Source organism: Quercus lobata, chromosome 2 (assembly GCF_001633185.2).
Source record: "Quercus lobata isolate SW786 chromosome 2, ValleyOak3.0 Primary Assembly, whole genome shotgun sequence".
NCBI lineage: Eukaryota > Viridiplantae > Streptophyta > Magnoliopsida > Fagales > Fagaceae > Quercus > Quercus lobata.
In genome coordinates, this window is record NC_044905.1 from 8,463,920 (window position 1) to 8,481,330 (window position 17,411).

General features: G+C 34.4%; 1 protein-coding gene and 1 long non-coding RNA gene across 2 annotated transcripts; one reads left to right on the plus strand and one right to left on the minus strand.

Annotated features, from left to right (window-relative positions):
- Positions 1–3,308: 3,308 nt before the first annotated feature.
- Positions 3,309–6,830, plus strand: LOC115974325. Its single transcript, XR_004087900.1, has 4 exons — positions 3,309–3,455; positions 5,747–5,870; positions 6,212–6,301; positions 6,411–6,830. It is a non-coding gene; the product is annotated as an uncharacterized LOC115974325 (long non-coding RNA).
- Positions 6,831–7,250: 420 nt separating this feature from the next.
- LOC115974326 lies at positions 7,251–13,006 on the minus strand. The gene is made up of 5 exons (XM_031094622.1): positions 12,653–13,006; positions 11,213–11,274; positions 8,765–11,128; positions 8,521–8,629; positions 7,251–8,024 (listed from the first exon to the last, which is right to left on the minus strand). Exons 1-5 carry the CDS (start codon positions 12,759–12,761, stop codon positions 7,414–7,416), a joined length of 3,255 nt encoding a protein of 1,084 aa, XP_030950482.1. The 5' UTR covers positions 12,762–13,006; the 3' UTR covers positions 7,251–7,413.
- Between the last annotated feature and the right edge of the window lie 4,405 nt (positions 13,007–17,411).

Genomic DNA, 17,411 nt, shown 5'->3' on the forward strand with positions numbered 1-17,411 from the left:
CACGTTTGGATAATGCTGAAAACTTCAGTTTTCAGCGTTCAACATTTTTAGTGGGTTCAGTTTTCGACGTTTAGCGTTTTTAGTGAGTTACGTGCACTTTTTACGAGACCCGCATATACTTTTTCCAGAAAAAAAATTTTAAAACTGGATTCTACGATACTATTAAACAATATCCAAAAATCTCATTTATAATAGGTAAGAACTTTTTAAATGGCAGAGCTAGGGGGCCTGACTTTTCAAAAATCTCAGTTATAATACTTGATAAAATGGAAAGAACTTATAAAATTTATGAAAAATTAACTTACCGCCCCCTAACTTAAGGACAAAGTTTAGCTACAAAATTTGTTGTAACTTAATGTTACAACCTTACTCAATAAAATAAACATCACTACATATTTTGAAAATCTAATCGTTGAATTGCATGTTTTTTACGCACTTAATATACATGTCAAATCTTGTGTTAATTGGATATTATATATTATATAATCTATAAACTTATATTTTATACATAATTTTAAACTACAAAAACTAACAATTTAAACAATTTATTGATGGCATAATTATTGATCTTTAATTTTTTGGAAAAATCTCATTTATAATAGGTAAGAACTTTTAAAATGGCGGAGCCAAGAGGCCTGACTTTTCAAAAATCTCATTTATAATACTTGATAAAATGGAAAGAACTGATAAAATTTATGAAAAATTAAGTTACCACCCCTAACTTAAGGACAAAATTTAGTTACAAAATTTGTTGTAGTTTAAGATTATAACCTTACTCAATAAAATAAACATCACTGCATATTTTGAAAATCTAACCATTGAATTGCATGTTCTTTACACTCTTAATACACATGTCAAATTTTGTGTCAATTGGATATTATATATTATATAATCTATAAACTTATATTTTGTACATAATTTTAAACTACAAAAACTAACAATTTAAACAATTTATTGATGGCATAACTATTGATCTTTAATTTTCTAGAAATTTTGCAAGTATGAAAGATATAAAAAGAAAATATAATATAATGGTGGAATTCTCAAAATTCACCTTCAATAAGAAGATATTAAGTAAGGTTGTAGTATTAGGCTATAACCAATTTTATACCTAAACTCTGTCCCTAACTTAATTCATGGGCCTATAATCTTTCCAAATCTAAGCACAAAAAATCTATAACAAATTCCCAAATCTAAATCCGAAAAAAAAAAAAAAAAAAAAACCTAAATCAATAATATAAGGAAAAAGAATCCCTTCTAAATTAGTATTCCTCTTCTATGTAAGGATTGGGGACTTGCAAATATAGATTTGCTCTTACTTGGAAAAAAAAATATATATATATATCTTAATAAAAAAAGTTTCCTTGCGCCACCATCATTAGGGGTGGCAAAATTGGACACGACTCGCGAACCCAACACGACACGACACGACATGAAATTAGCAGATTATAGGTTGAGGCTTAACGAATTCGTGTCATATTCGGGATTGACACAGCTGACTTGTTTAATAAATAGGTTGGGTTAGTGTTGAACATATAGAATCCATTTGACCCATCTGACTCGTTTAATTAAATGACATTTTACCAATGTACCCTTCAAACTCTAGGTATATAAACTTATTAGTTTTTTTTTTTGACATAAACTTATTAGTTGTTGTGGTTTATTTTCTTTGACATATTATGATAAGTTTTAATTTTGAATAATTATTTGTGATGCAATTACTCGTTAGTTATGAATTTTATATTAAAAAAATATATTTATTTGTTTTTTCATAATTTTTTTTCTTCATATTGATAAAATCTGATAAACATGTCGATATGACTGACCCGTTTAATAAATAAGTCGTGTTAGGATTGAGAAATTTTAACCCATTTAATAAACATGTCGGGTTAATGTTGACTTATATCGTCGAATACTAATGAGTTGACATGACACGAACTCGATACGTGAATATGAATTGCCACCCCTAACCACCATAGGTCTCCACACTGCATCGCCTCCGCCCTTTGCCTCCACACGTCACCATTTTGCCACCTTGACTCACTGGATGAGTGGTAGCCGAACTTGACGACCAGCGACTAACTCCCTCCAGACTAGTGTGCTACAGTGGTATCTCTCTCTTGGTCTGTATTGTGTTACTGTGGTTAGTTTAAGAGGTGTGTTTGTTTATTTATGATTTTACTGTTGTATACATGACACGTAGTTCACTAGATGATCTTTGTAATTCATTGATATAATTTATTATGCTCATTATGTGTAAAATAAACAAGTGGTATACATCTAGCATCTTCAAATAATCTACAATTTATATTTTATTTCTAAATTTTACAATAGTATCTGACGTGTGGTTTTATTTGATGTTTGTATTTGTTAAGAATGATTTCAAAAATTAAATTAAGTTATTGTCATATATTATATAATTATATTGGATCAAGATTATTTTATAGAGACAATTTTACACTTTAGTTATTTGGTTTAATTTGCCTAATTGCACATAAAGATATTACTAAAAAAATCTAGTTTAAAATCAATTATAAATTGCCAAAAGCTTTATAGTTTCACTAACATCTCATGGTTCTTTAAATATAGACAACTTACGAAAATTTGCTTCATTATTTAAATTTTTTTAATATTTAACTTGGCCTCCCCAAAGAAAAATTTATGACTCCGCTACCATTTTTAATGTACTTTGTTTGAACCCTCTTCATCTCCCATGTAAAAACAAAATTAACACCAATATGTTCTCTTAAAATAAAAATAAAAAACCGATATGTTAAATTGCAAATTACACTTCTAAAATTTCAAAATTATAATATGCTTCCTTCCATTAGAGCACTGACCTAGCAATTGGTTAAGTTCAAATTTAATTAAAACAAAGCAAAATAAAAGAAATCCCAAACATAAGGTGCAAAATCAAAACAAATACAAACATAGAGGATGTAAAATCAAAACAAAACAAAAACAAAAACAAATATAGAGGGAGTTGTTGGAGTCTTAATCTGACAATTAATTGGAAGCTAGGCACAATGCATTGACAAAAGGATGAAAATCCAAACAATACTTATCGTTAGGGGAGCGGATCAACATTTTGAAACTTTAAAGAGCAAAATTAAAATTACCTACAAACTTAAAAGGAGGTATAAATTACAATTAGTCTATATAGTTTCAATGCGAACAAACAGGACTGGGCTTTTCAAAACTATATGAAGGCCGAACTTGGAGGCCGTTATGGCCCAATAAAATAAAGGTTGGTTGGTGTTTCTTTGGGCCCACACGGTCATTATGGCCCATTGAGAAACAAACAGAGGGCTGGAATTTTGAGAATTTGAGGCCGGTGATGGTGAAAGCAGAGATAGAGAGAGCAATGGAGTTGGGCGGTGTTTGCAGCTCTCATCGCCGTCTTTATTGCTGTGGCTGTGTATTCGAAAACTACCACATCTTGTCATTGTGCCAAGGTAAATTCTCCTTATTTTTCTGTGTGTTTGTGCGTGTTTTTTTCGAGTTTCATTATTTTTTTCCCTGTTTGGCTACTGAGAAAAGCACTTGTAAAAGAGCTTGTTATGTTTGTTTGTTCAGCGAACAAGCCAAAATCAAGCCTAAGTTTAGGTTCGACTGTTAAATGAGTCAAGCTTCGTAAACAAGTTTGTGAACATGAGACTTAATTTTAACTACATATAATATCATACTTGTTTAAAAATGTACATATATGGATTTGAAATTAGATTGTATAAGTTTGTATATAGGTTGGTATGATATCAAATTATTATTTGTAGTTTATTGATAATATAAATAGTTCATTATTAGTAAAAATTCATAAATTTGTGAAGGGGTGAAAAATTTTAGTTATGGTTTTACTATATATATATGGGAAAAAAAGTTAATCAAGTAGGTTGTGAACAAACTTGAGTTTGTTCAACAAGAAATTGAACCAAACTTGAACATGTAATCTTGTTTGATGAAGAGCTCGAGTTTGGTTTGTATTCGAAATAAAATTGAATGAACAAGCCTGAACTTTTAATTTGTGTTCTTCTTGATCATTGTAATCTGGGTTAATAATTTCTGCCACTGTAGTACATTTCCGGTGTACTTGGGTTGGCTATTCTTTAATAAAAAGTTCTTACGTTATTTATCAAAAAAAAAAAAAGTCTGAACTTTTAATACTCGATTTGACTTGGCTCGTTTACAGTGCTATTACTGAGAAAACGAAGGGAAATACATAGGAAGGAGTGGAAAACTGTGATGGTTATGGTTTATGTTGTGTTTAGTTTGAGGGAAATGGAAGCAGTTTTTCATTTATGGGTCTAATCACTGTATGCATTTATGTTGAACTAGTTTTGTCATATCATTTGGTTTTTGTTATTAACCTTTTTTCATAGTTTTTTTTTTTCTAAAATTTTGGGGTGCTGCTAGGTGTTGAGATGGGGAATTAGACTTGGATTTGATTTGAATTTTACTCTGTATGATCTTTGACTGTTAAATGGGTTTTTGGATTTTAAAATTTGTGCAATATACTGGGATTGTGGAGGATTGTTGTTGTAATCACGAGACTGTGGACTGTCTTAACGAGGAAGTGTTACGTTGCATCCATCGCTCTAAGAGCTTGTTAAAACCCCATTCTTCCAGTATTTCAAGGTTTGCTAGTTGTTTAATCAATGTATTGGCAAGAAGTAGACTGATTACATGAGAACTACTATCTATTGAATAAATTTTTGAAAGTATATAATTTTTTCTTTTTTTTTTTAAACGCTTGGCACAATTTTGATTATTTTAATAATTGAAATTTACTTTTACTACAACATTAAGATAAATATTGGTGGTGCAAAACGAATTAGCATAAGAAACAAGGCATGGATCTCTTTCAGACATTAGAAGTTTGCCAGTCCTCATATACCAAATATTAATCTATATGATTGATTATATATGCAATATTGTTAATGCAATGTAACAAACTTAGGTCTTTCTTGAGGTGTAAATTTGAATAGTGTAACTATACAATGAACTACAGCCCTTCCTGGCCAGATGATGGTATGTGCCATCTGCGGGATTGCAGTGTTTGTGACTGTGCAGAAAGTGAGTTCCCTGAATCATTTAAGAGGCCCCATTATGGCCTCTCAACAGATGATCCTATCTGTCAAGAAGGAAAGCTACAGGCAGTTGTGGATTGTACAATAGAAGTAAAGCTTTCAGAGGCTGGACAGTAACAGACACTCCCTGGACAATTGATGATGAAACTGATAATTGCTCGCATCATAACGTTCTTGCACAATTCAATTTTTATTTTTCTTTTTTTTGGTAATGTTCGTTTGAATATGTGTATGAGCTTATTGCTCTTGATACCAGTTAAGAGAATCATCTTTAAAATGATAAATTGTTCAAGTGTTGATGTAAATGACAAGTATGTGGGCATGAAGGACATTGCATCTGCCCAAATATTCTCCCTTTCCTCCTTACAACTAGATAATGGAAATACCTTTTCCTTCCATTGTTCTCACTCATTTTCCCCTTCCCTCTTTCCACCAAACCAAATGCACTACGCAGTGATTATTGTTTGTTTAGGATGGTGTTCAAATCCTTGTCTGGTATCATGATGTTACTGCTCTTGGTTTTAAATATTACTCTCAAAGATGGAGAAACTGCAGAACAAGTTTCACTCCATATATTTCCACTTTCACTTTGATTGCTGTACTGCTAATTTGACTGGCTCATGACTTTGGAAATGATATAACAATTTTCATTGGCATTGCAGTGGATTGATGGATTGTGTAGGATGCAAGAAGTGTTGTATGTGGGGAAAGCTTCAGGTCCTTGGTCTGGGCACTGCATTGAAAATCCTCTTCTCTGTTGATGGTCAGGAACACCCAGATCAGACTGTAAGCATTTCCTACAGTAATTCTGAAATTCCAAATTATCTTTAGGTGGCATGTTTCCAATTATTCAGGTAGCATGTCACTTTTATTTGTCACTTTCTGTTTCTGGACTTCATACAGTAGTATCCATAAATTTCTCTTTAAAGTGCAAAAGTTCAACAGCAAAAAAAGTAACATAATATGCACTTTGGCTTATTGGTGAGGGGACTTTTTTCCTTTTTTAATACTAAAGCATATTGCATTGGCCTTCAGCTGCCATTGCAATGGAATGAAGTGATTGCCTTGATGAACTTACTAAATCGACTGTGTGTTTGTCAAATTTGTCCATGACATGGGACCTTCAGTTGAAATGCTTGTGGAAGGACAGATTTCTTCACCGGGTGCCCCAAATAGTTTATGGGAAAGGATATGGGCATTCATAGTTAAAAATTGAGGTATACCCTGCTCTATTAGCAAATCTCTTTCAGTTTAGGTTGTTTATTTATTTATTATTATTATTTGGCTAAGCATATCGTGTTCTATTTTTGTTTATGTTTCTTGCAGGTAAATAGTAATTGGTGAGAATAAATTTTGAAACAGCTATACATTACGTCCAAAGGATGGGTTATTAGGAAAGTGCAGTGTGGGTTTTAGAAAGAATGGCCCCCTGGAAAAGATATGATAGATGTATAAAATTCATTGCAAGACATATGAGGTGGTAAATTTGTAATTTTCTGGATTTGAAAATTTTGAAAGGTCAGGAGGACGATACATTTGGCATTTTCTTTGATTTCTTTGTTTCTTACTTCTTTTTGGTTCAGATTCTGCATTGCAAATGTAAGATCTGTTTAATTGTGCACACCCCAAGACCCTCCATGTGCATAAAAGAATGAAAATTTTGAGTGCTATGCTTGATGCTTCTTACTGACTTTTTAGTTTACAAAACAATCATTCTGTAAATTCAGTTGACTCACTTGACCCGCTGATTGGAGGTTTTGTTTCTTGGGCCAGAATTGTGTGTATGTGTGTGTTATTTTTACTGAATTCTTTTTAATAGGTTTTGATTTTTCTCCTTCCTTTCTTTAAAGTATTGCATTAGTACTAGTCAACCGTCTCACTGTTCTTTAGCACTATGATTGCTGCTGAGTTTCTATAAGTCAATTTACAGCATAATTTGTTTCAGTTGCCCGAAGCCCTAGATCTTGACCAGGTATGCATATCTTACAATGAAATGGCATAAATATTACTCAACTTGTATGTTTTCCTTATCCATTAATCGTTTCTTTCTTCCTCTGACCTGTTAAATCTGCACTCTGAATTAGATTACGCTACTCTATATTGTTATACTTCATAGAAAATCATTTAGAGATTCAATTTCACCTTGTTGATGAAATTTCCACTTAGTTTTTGAAAATTTGAATTGTGCATTACACTTCAGCTTAAGAATTGCAAACCTGCAAATGAGCATTACATTATTAAGTTACAATATACAAAACCACATAAAGTAACATGAAATTCTGTTTTGATAGAAAACTTAAAACCATTAAAAAAATCTCTTTCTTTTCAATCAAACTTGTAAAAGATCCCTGGTGATCTCGTCAACAAGTCCATTAAGCACGTGCCTTTCCACATCCCTTATGACATCGTCTTTTTCAAGCAATGCAAACATCATGTCGTTCCAACCCAAGTCCCACATACAATTCACGTCAGGAACAATATGGTAGACATCAATCTCTAGCATTTTAGGCAGGTAGTCTTCAACATCACATTTAGGATTCCCATTCCTTCCGTACAATTTCAATGTCTCAAAGTCTTTATTCAACTGCTTAACCAATTTGTCCAATGATGTCACCTTTGTGGAATGGATTGATATCTTCATGCAAGGATGAACGATGAACTCTTGCCTTCTACCTTTCCGTTTCATCACTTCGTAACCGCAGTCTAATATGAGCTTGCTTTCTTCATCTTGACAATTGTAACTGCTGGCGTGAAGAATGTTGAAAGGAATATTTAGTTTGAAAAGGGCCTCTGCAGTGTTGAGGAATAGTTCACTTGTTATCAGTATCTGCTTTAGGCAGTTTTCACTTTCAGTTAATGGCTCTTGCATTCCTAATTTGGGAATTTTCTGGTGTTCCAGTTGTGAGGGGTAAGAGATGTCTGTGCTGTCTTCAGTGGTTCCTGCAACATTTAACATTGAAATTTAAATACAAAATTCATTATTTATTCACGTATTAGTTGCAATCTTCATAGTATATATGTAATTTTGTGTTGCCGATTGCCATAATTGTTGATGGAATAAGGATATATGATGATTTTGAAAGTTGGCATGTTGTGCATGGCTTGAAAATTATAATACTTTTGTAGGCTTAATGTACTAATGCAATGAAAATGGTGGTTCTCTTCCCCCCTCCCTTTTTTTTTATTCTTGTTTTGTGGGGGAGTGGGGTTTGACAAAGTGGAGGCATAATGATTTATGTTGGTTTGAGAGGGAAAAGATTTATTTGAATTACATGTAGTAAACGTTGTACCAGAGAATGAACAATAAGCCATTGACATGGTTAGGGGTGACCAACTTGGTGCTAATTCTTGCTCTGCTTTTTGGTAGTAAGGGAGAGTAAAATTTTCTACTTTTGGAAGGTGTATACTTAAATTGCAAATATTAGGTTGTACTTACCAGTAAGTACATTTGATGTAAATTTGCTAGCCTTGAGTTCTTCATCTCCATCAAAAATAGGTGCTTGATGTTGCTGATCATTACTAATTGTTGAGACCATGTTTTGACTCTGCATGACGTTCAAAGTTTATGTAAGCTCCCTACCGAATTTCAAAGATAACAAGTTTTGTGGACAAAGAAGTACGTTGTAATTTGAATGATATATAGATTTGTGGTTTACGCAAAAATAAAGAACAACACTTACACCATCAGGGGGAGGCACAATTGGTTCTTTTAGGCTTTGGAATCTGTCACCTGGAGGACTGTACAAAGGAGAAGCCTGTTCTTCTTCTTTTGTTAGTTGTGCTACATTCAATGGATGGATGCTTGACACTGATTTGTTGGATTTGACGATGTGTGATACTGCTTCTTTAGACCTGTTGCCTCTTACTTGTTCTGCTCCTTTGTAACCACTGAATTTGTCATTCCTTTTTGGTTTCACATCCTGCAAATTGGAGCTCTGATGTTTTAATGGCCTTGCAAAGTTCTGCAGTGTTCCATTTCTTCTGGTTACTACTTCATCAATCTTTCGAGGGGTCTCACTTTTACGTGCTCTTGTATTTTTTGTCTTATGCATGGCTGGTAGATGAACAGCTTTCTCCTCCATAACGGATGGAATACGAGCTTTTTCTCTTCCTGGTTCAGATTCTGGGGCTTGTGGAGAACAATTTTGATCTGAGCTCCTATTCACTAAAGCTTTCATGTGGAAGGTTAAATCAGTAGAACTTTTGCCCATGAATAAATCTTCATGGTTTCTTCCATTTGGAAATCCTTCTGATTGTGTTGCATCAGTAGCTTCTGAAGAACTTTTCTTACTTAGTGCAGCTTGGTTCATACGCGGATGCTTCTTTTGCATATTTATTGTTTCATGCAGGGGTTTTGATGAACTCTTAATTGTCATTTCACTTCCTCTTTGTTTACTCATCTGCAACTTCTGTTTTCCACTCTGCTGCTCCCACTCATTTCCCTGATTCTTCTGTTCCTGTTGCTCAGGTTTCTGGAGAATATATGGTTGTTGTAATCGAAGGTTCTGAGTCTTTTCTTGATTGTTTGGCAGAAGCATGTTTGCATATCTCTTTTCTGTTTGAAGAGTGCTGTCTTTGTACCCTGTTTTTCCTTGCAGAATCACTGTAGCTTCTGATCTTTTATTTGCCTGTGCATCCATCTGGTGTGGTTTTTCCCTTGAAATTAATTCCATGGTGTTGCCCATTCCTGTGCTGCTCTGTTCCCTGTGCTTTGTATCATCATGTTTTCTTTCTTTGTCCTGAATATACTTTTGACTACCAGTATTCTGATATAACTGGGCTATATTGCTTTGCTGCTTTTCAATTTTGGTGGTGGCCTTCTCTGAGCTTGTCCCTAAATGAATTTCTTCCAAATCCTTTCGAGGTGGTTTTCCATTATTAATAACTGCCTCAAAACTGGCACTACGTGTATGCAGGCTTTTCCCTGCTTGCAGCGCAAATGCAGCATCCTGAATGACATGATTCCTTTTAGCTTCTATCACTTTTTGCCTTTTGGGGCGTTCATAATTCAATGTTTCTTTAGTCTTCAGTACAGCATTCTTGGTGCTTCCCTGAGCCATATGCTGTGAGGGCATCCCTTCTATTTTTTGTTTGGGAGTCGAATCTTTCTGTCTGGTGGACTTTGTATCTACTTTTTGTGGAACGTCATCCAGTCCCATTAGTTTTGCAATAACATTTGAAATCCTCCCCTTTTCTGGTTTGGATTGAGATGAACTAGAGTGATTCTTCTGTTCTGAGAATGCAGCAGGAGTCTTGATATTGGGGCCATAGCTAGATGATTGCTTGTGGGAAACTGATTTTGAACTAATTAGTGCTTGGTTTTCATGGTTGTATTTAGTAGCTTCTGCACGGTAAGTCAGAGCTGTCAGCCTTTGCTTGAGATCATTCCTTTCAACTTGTTGGATATTATGAGAACGTCTTGAGGGCTTGTCAAAGGAAAACCTTGGTAGGGCAAGTTGCTTCTGCTCGGGCATTGGGACTGTATTTTCTTCGTTGTCTTCATCATCCTCTAGTAATACAATCCGATTTTTCCTCTGTGGGCTGACCATGTAGTCTGATGCCTCTTGCAAGTTTACAAGCATCCGCAGAGACTCTTCCAAATCCATGGCCCCTTTTAACAGTTCCTTCCCAATTTCTATTGAATATCCATCAAAGTTAAGGCCATTAGAGCATGCTCTCAGAATCTGGTTTAGCTTCTGTGCCCCTTTTGATATTTCATTAATATGGAGGTGAGAGAGAGCGGGGAAGGGATTACTTGAAGACATCTGCCTATCTGTTCTGCTTCTCTCCATCTTGCCAAAGTCCATGGATTTCCTGCCAATTTGGTGCAGGAAACCCAACATTGAATTATTGCCAGAGGAATCTGTTCTTATTAGCTTTCCTCCATTTTCAATGGCAAAAGCCAGAGCCATGGATAGATTTCCTATTTGTTGTGAGTTCCGACCACCTGCATAAGGAACAACCTGTCTTGAAGCTTCTTCAATGATGGATGGTCTACTGCTTTTACTAGACCTATTCTGTACATTTGTAGTTCTGGAACCAATCTGCAGGAAATTAAGCAATTGACTCAAGTTCCTGCCATCTGCTTCAACTATTAAAAAAGATTGCAACAAAGTTAGGTAGCTTACAGGTTCATGGGATTTTATGTTCCTGGATCCCTTATGAGTTTGCTTTGAGTAAGCATAAGCATCTGTACATACACAAGATAGAGCAATACAGGATGTAATTATATCTCTTGACTGGTTGTTAACTCAAGGTTATATTGGTTAGTATGTTTATCTCATCTAGTCCTTGATCACTTTTACAGTTTTTGAACTCTAAACAGCATTGTGTTGCTCACTATGAGCAATTGGGGATATTAATAGTAGAAAGCCACTCTTGTTTTTTTTTTTATGTTGGATTATCCGTCGTATTTCCTCTTGCCCATTGAAACTTTAACATCTCTGTAGTGTATATGTGCACTCTATGTGCACTCAAGAATACCTTTACACTGAAGTCGGTTCAAGGAAGAGAAAAAAATCACACCCATTCCCTGCGCGGCGGCCCGCCACCCCCATTTTCTCTTTCTTTTCCTTTTCTTAGACAAATATATCTCCACTATTTTCCTTTTGCTTTTAAAATTTTCCTATTTTACATATTAATTTATTGGTCTGGGAGTGCAATGACATGAGAAACTGGATGGCAGGGCTCGAGAAGTTTTCATATTATGGTCATGAGCTATGTATATTGAATGAACAGCCTAGCAGTGTCAAGTGTAAACTACCTAATGGCAGTTAGTAAATCAATTCAGTTTGCCTTTGATATTTGTGAGTATAGTTTGCATCTGGTTTTGTCAAAATCCCTCTGTAATTGAACAAAATGTAAAATCACGGAAGATAGATGAATTTAATAGCATTGTTAACTCTCTCTCTTTTTTTTTTTGCCTTTTGGCTTAAGAAGTACATGGTTAACTTAGTGGTACTCAATGGGCAATGGCTGACTCCGCTTTATATCGAAATATTTTTATCTTTAATTTTTTTTTTTATTATTATTTTAAATTGAATTATCACCAGTAGATGATCTTTCATGGTCTGATGTATAAGTTTTTTAGGAAACAAGTTAAGTTCAGTGTTTTCTTCTTCTTTATTATTATTTTTTAATATTCTTTTGCTAAGATAGTGCTTTCACTGCTTCACATATGAACCCCTTTTTCTTTTCAAGAAAGACACGTGACAAAGTTCTTTGATTCTTTCTCCTACCTAATATTGTTTTTCAGCTTCCAAATGATACTTCCAGACTTCTTTGGTGTTGCTTGAGCTTATTGAATTAGAATCCTAACTCAGTAAAATAGTTCAGGATAAAGTCTGAACCATGCTTCAATTTGAAGCAACTCAACTGGCCCAACAACAAAAATTAGGCAGAAGTCATTCTTTCTTGGAGATGACTATGCATGCAGAAGCAAATGTTAATTTTGTACCTTGAAGGTCTTGTTTCGTGCTCTTTGCTTGTGTGTAACAATTTAAATGCCTAATGACTTCACACAATTAATGATTATATGATTCCAATGCAAATACTTGATAGATACTTACCTATAGCCATTGAGTTTGAACGGTTAGAGCTTTTAGACGCTGCTACTCGTTCCTTACGTAACCGGAGATCATCCAACAGCTTCTGCGCAAAATCCGATCTCTTCGCCATGTTGTGCTTGCAAGAGGGTGTCTCAATCTTGAGCTCTGGTGGAAAGAAAATGGCAGAATGTCTTTACATTGTATATGGGCTATATTTCTTTTACAGGCAAGAGAGGAAGGAATGTTTCTTGAGGAATGTAATGTTTCTTTTCTAGTTGGTGGGGTTCTTTCAGAGTTGGGTGAGGTGGGAAGTCCAGTCCAAAGCAATCTAATTGAGTTTTGAAAATTTATCCTCAATGGTTGACGTGAACGTTAGATCTCACACTCTCTTTCTGACGTTTGTGTGTGCTAGCTTTTATTCTAATCCAAGCAATGCTAGAGGTTTCAAACGTCTTCTATTTCAAGCTTCTTCACGAGGAACTTTCTTCCTCTTTTTTTTTTTTTTTTTTTTAATGTTCACTATTGCTACATATCCTTGAAAGGGTCTTTTCACGACATATTTCATGATGACACAAGGAGGGTGAGGGAATAGTAGATATATGGCAAAATGACATTTGAGCATGGTGTACCCATTTACCTGGTGCTGTAATCTTTGTACACATGCCACACTTGATGTAGCTGCCATCTACAGTCTTATAGAGTCGATGGAGTGTCTTCGAAACTTTGTGTGTCAGGGAATCATCTTACGAGCGATGTGGACTCTCCGTGAGAGAGAGAGAGAGAGAGAGACAATTTCTTTTACCTAAATGAATCAAATGTAATTACCAATCTATAGGAACTTTTCTCTCTAAATATTAGTACCAAGATATAGCTAATTGAAGAGCTACCTTCTTTCCTAAACTACAAATGCATTGAATGATCACCAAAACATAACCATAACCATCTTCCATTGGGACTTGATCAGCCTTGCTGGGAAAGCCCATGACAAGGCACAACCAATACATGAATTTCTGAAGGCTCACTTTCATGATTCATGAACCGCTACATTTGCTTCTCTACTTACCCAATTTAAAACTACAGCTTCCTAAAGTAAAAAGTAACCCGACAATTCCTTAACATCGTCTATTAATATTGGAGATAAGTAGATAACTCCCAGCATGGACATTGCATGTGCTTGATTAATAAATCCATGCACGCACTTGCATCTCCTTAATTCAGCTTCAATAACTACTTCTTGAACCCCTTGTTTGCTTGGCCAAATTGACTACCCAATAAATCCCCAACGCTTCTACAACTTTCAATTTACAAGCCTGGATGATCCTTATGCATGTTTCAACTATCTGACACTCCCAAGCTACCATAGCACTCTCAAACATTTTAACCACCATGTGTGGATGTCTTTCAGTGAGACCTGACAATTGCTGATGGTAACTTGACTTCTTAGCTTCTATTATCTATATCTATAAACAATCCAACGCAATTGAAGCACACAAAGAAAACTCTCCTCAAGTGCATTTTATGACTTTCTTGCATTTTTAATTTCCAAAATTTGCCCCCACAATGCCTTTCCACTTTGATCTAATATCATACATAGGTTGCTTCAGTATGTTGGCTTCATTTCACAGGAAACCGGCCTTTGTTATTGCCAACCCAAATCAGCTTATCAGGCCTGTGCAACAATGGTAATTAGTATTCATTCGATGGATTCACAAGTTTCCTTATCAAACAAATTATTTAGTTTCTTTTTATCGTAACTCAGACCATGTGACATCAAGAGCCTTATAGTTTAACGAACACTTTATAGAATTTTCAACCGAGCCGCCCAATGTTCAAATACCCTCTCTCAAACAATCAAATTATTAAAAAAAACCTCTGACCATGTGACATAAGCAGATTTGCCAGCACCAATAGCGTCTTTTGCCTTTCTTCCATCTCTCACAAATCACAATAGAGCAGGTCCCTTTGTTACTCATTTCACTAGTGCTTTCTTTGATTCTCTCTCACTCTCCACACCCATTTGGCCTTTTTTAGCCTTAACTTTCAACCTCTATACACAAACTGTCTCTGTTGGATGTCAACACAATTTTCGCCAGCACCGCTTTGTTAAGGTCCTCGAATCTTTTTAACTCAAGTCCACCATGTTTTTCAGGCTAGCAAATAGTGTCCCAAAGACCGAATAGTTCCCAAACTTCCCATATAGTTTTCACTTTTCATAGCTTCCACCACAATCTCCTCACGAATCACGACGATGGCATCAAGCTTTTCACAAAGCTGATCAGGGAAGTTGGAAAGTTGACATGGTACCGTGTTCATTATATAGATATATTTATTATTTAATTTACGGTTAATTAATGCAAATAAAAAAATTAGCTAAGCAATTGATTACACATCGATACTCTAGTGTAGCTCATCGTATCATGTACACAAGAGTCAGCACAAATCTTTCTAAGATGTATCAATCGTTCATCAATCATATGTTAAAATTGATGATTTTGAACCTTTTAATTACGCACAGATTAATGTAGCTCATCATATCACTATCGGTGTGCTTCCCAGAGTGAGCCATGGGACACGGCTCTTGAGATATATTGTTAGTTAACAGGTGCCTTTATAACCATCATTAATAAATTATTTTTAAAAGATTTTGATATTATTATTATTGAAAATATAAAAATAATTAATATTTTTTGGTCATCTTAACAGATGTTCTTGGAACAATTGTTAATAAACATTAAACTATAATAGGAAAGTTTTGTCGCCACTTTCACGAAAAATACATAAGTTGTTAACAACATTTATTGTTTTATCATTATTCCAATAAAATGTTACTAAAAATAGCTCCTAAATTAATGTCTTTAAGGTGGTGGTTAACATTTGTGGTTAACATTTCTATTCTTTTTTTTCTTTTCTTTTCTCCTAAAAAAAAAGTTCCAAAAATATTTACTAAATATCTTTATGTCATCCTTCGTCCTTTTCCGCTAAAAATCCTGATTTTAATTCTTTTAAATTTAATTTAAAATTAAAAACTATTTATTCAGTTTTTGCAAGTGATAGGGCAGACTCAACATAATTTATAGGGAATTGGGGAATTGTGCTTAGCAGAAAGGACAGCCTGCAAGCAATTAACTCAATACACAATGAAAATGTTTACAAATAGAGCTCGATAAATTTGAGTCAGCGTCTAGTGAGTATGGCTAGTTATTATTTTAGTAGGCTGAATTCTCTCCGAGCAGGCTGGTTATGACATGGCAAAACGGGTCAGACCTGTTTGATCCGTAACCTGATTGACTCGTTTAAAAATGATCCATTTTGACCCGTGACCTGTTTTGAACCCGATTTGAACCTGACCCGACCCGTCCGCTTTGCCACATCTACCAATGTTTAGTAGATTGAGATTAAGATGTAATTTTTATAAAATATTTACTTATTCTTCTTTACTTAATATGTTATGTACTCCATTATAGTTTGTCATTCTTTATTTGCCACTTTCATTTTCTCTTCCTACTTTAAATAGATCGAAGATTATACAAAGATTAGTTTCTAAAAAGCTGGAATAAGAGTTGCACCAAATTTGAGTATTAAGTCAAGTGCTTAGTAGTAATTGGTAACAATATCACTAGTGAGAATCTAATCACAGTTAAGGAACTCATAAACAATTGATAGATTGCATCTATTTCCCAAAAAAAAAAAAAATTTGTTTGAAAAATACGGGTCAACTCGACTGACTCGCGACCTGACTCAACCCGTGACCTAATTGACCCGTTTAAAAATGACCTGTCTTGACCCGCAACTCGTTTGACTCGCAAACCTGTTTGACCTGACCTGACCTGACTTGACCTGACCCGACCCGACCCGACCCGCCTGTTTTGCCACATGTGGTTATGACTTGCATCACGAACTATTAAAAGCATGAATTAATGAATTATAAATGTGAAAGAAAATTTATTAGTAGCATGACTTAAAGCATCTCCAACAACTTATCTAAATTTTTGTCCTGTTTAGACAGTGAACAGTGACATTTAGTTTTTACTTACTTACTTTTTCAAATACACTTTCTAACAGATTTTCTATTTTTTTCTCCATCTCATTTAAATATTATTTATTCATTCATTTTTTTTAATCATCATTTATTCTTCATATATTCATTCTCAACAACTATATTTTTCAATGAGAAGTGTTATATTCATAACATTTTTCGCAATACTTTCACAAGAATCACAACAAAATCTTATGTGAAAAGTTGTTACTAGTTTTAATTTAAACCCACCACAGAAATTATTTTTTTTCTCATCAATATTAGTTAATAACAATATGTTACTTAAAATTTATTGTGAAAATATTCTGGTAGCATTTCTTAATTGTCATTTCTTATTCTTTATATTATTTTTCCTTTCAATTTCATCTATACATTTTTTTTTCTCTTGTTTTTTCTCCACCACACACGTATACCCACTCTAGCTCTCTTCTTTTACTTTTTCTACTTGATTCCAAATCACTCTCTCTCTCTCTCTCTCTCTCTCTACTTTTTCTTTTTCTTTTTCTACTTGATTCTAGAACATTCTCTAACTCTCTATGTGATAAGAAACAAAAAAAGAACAAGCAATAGATATCTTGCTTGCTCCATCGTTGATTGAAGGATAGGCAAGCGCAAAATCTTGCTTGCTCCACCATTGCTAGCTCTCTGTCTTTTTATTTTTTATGATTTAATTAATTTTAAGATTGTGTTTTTTAGTTTGTATGTTGATTATGCTTAAGTTTAGAGATGTTTAAGAGAAAAGAT

Coding starts and splice junctions, on each gene's coding strand:
- LOC115974326 (XM_031094622.1), bottom strand. CDS start 12,761: ATGGCGAAGAGATCGGATTTTGCGCAGAAGCTGTTGGATGATCTCCGG. Junction 11,129..11,212: donor ACATAAAATCCCATGAACCT/GTAAGCTACCTA, acceptor AATTTCCTGCAG/ATTGGTTCCAGAACTACAAA. Junction 8,630..8,764: donor TTGTGCCTCCCCCTGATGGT/GTAAGTGTTGTT, acceptor AACGTCATGCAG/AGTCAAAACATGGTCTCAAC.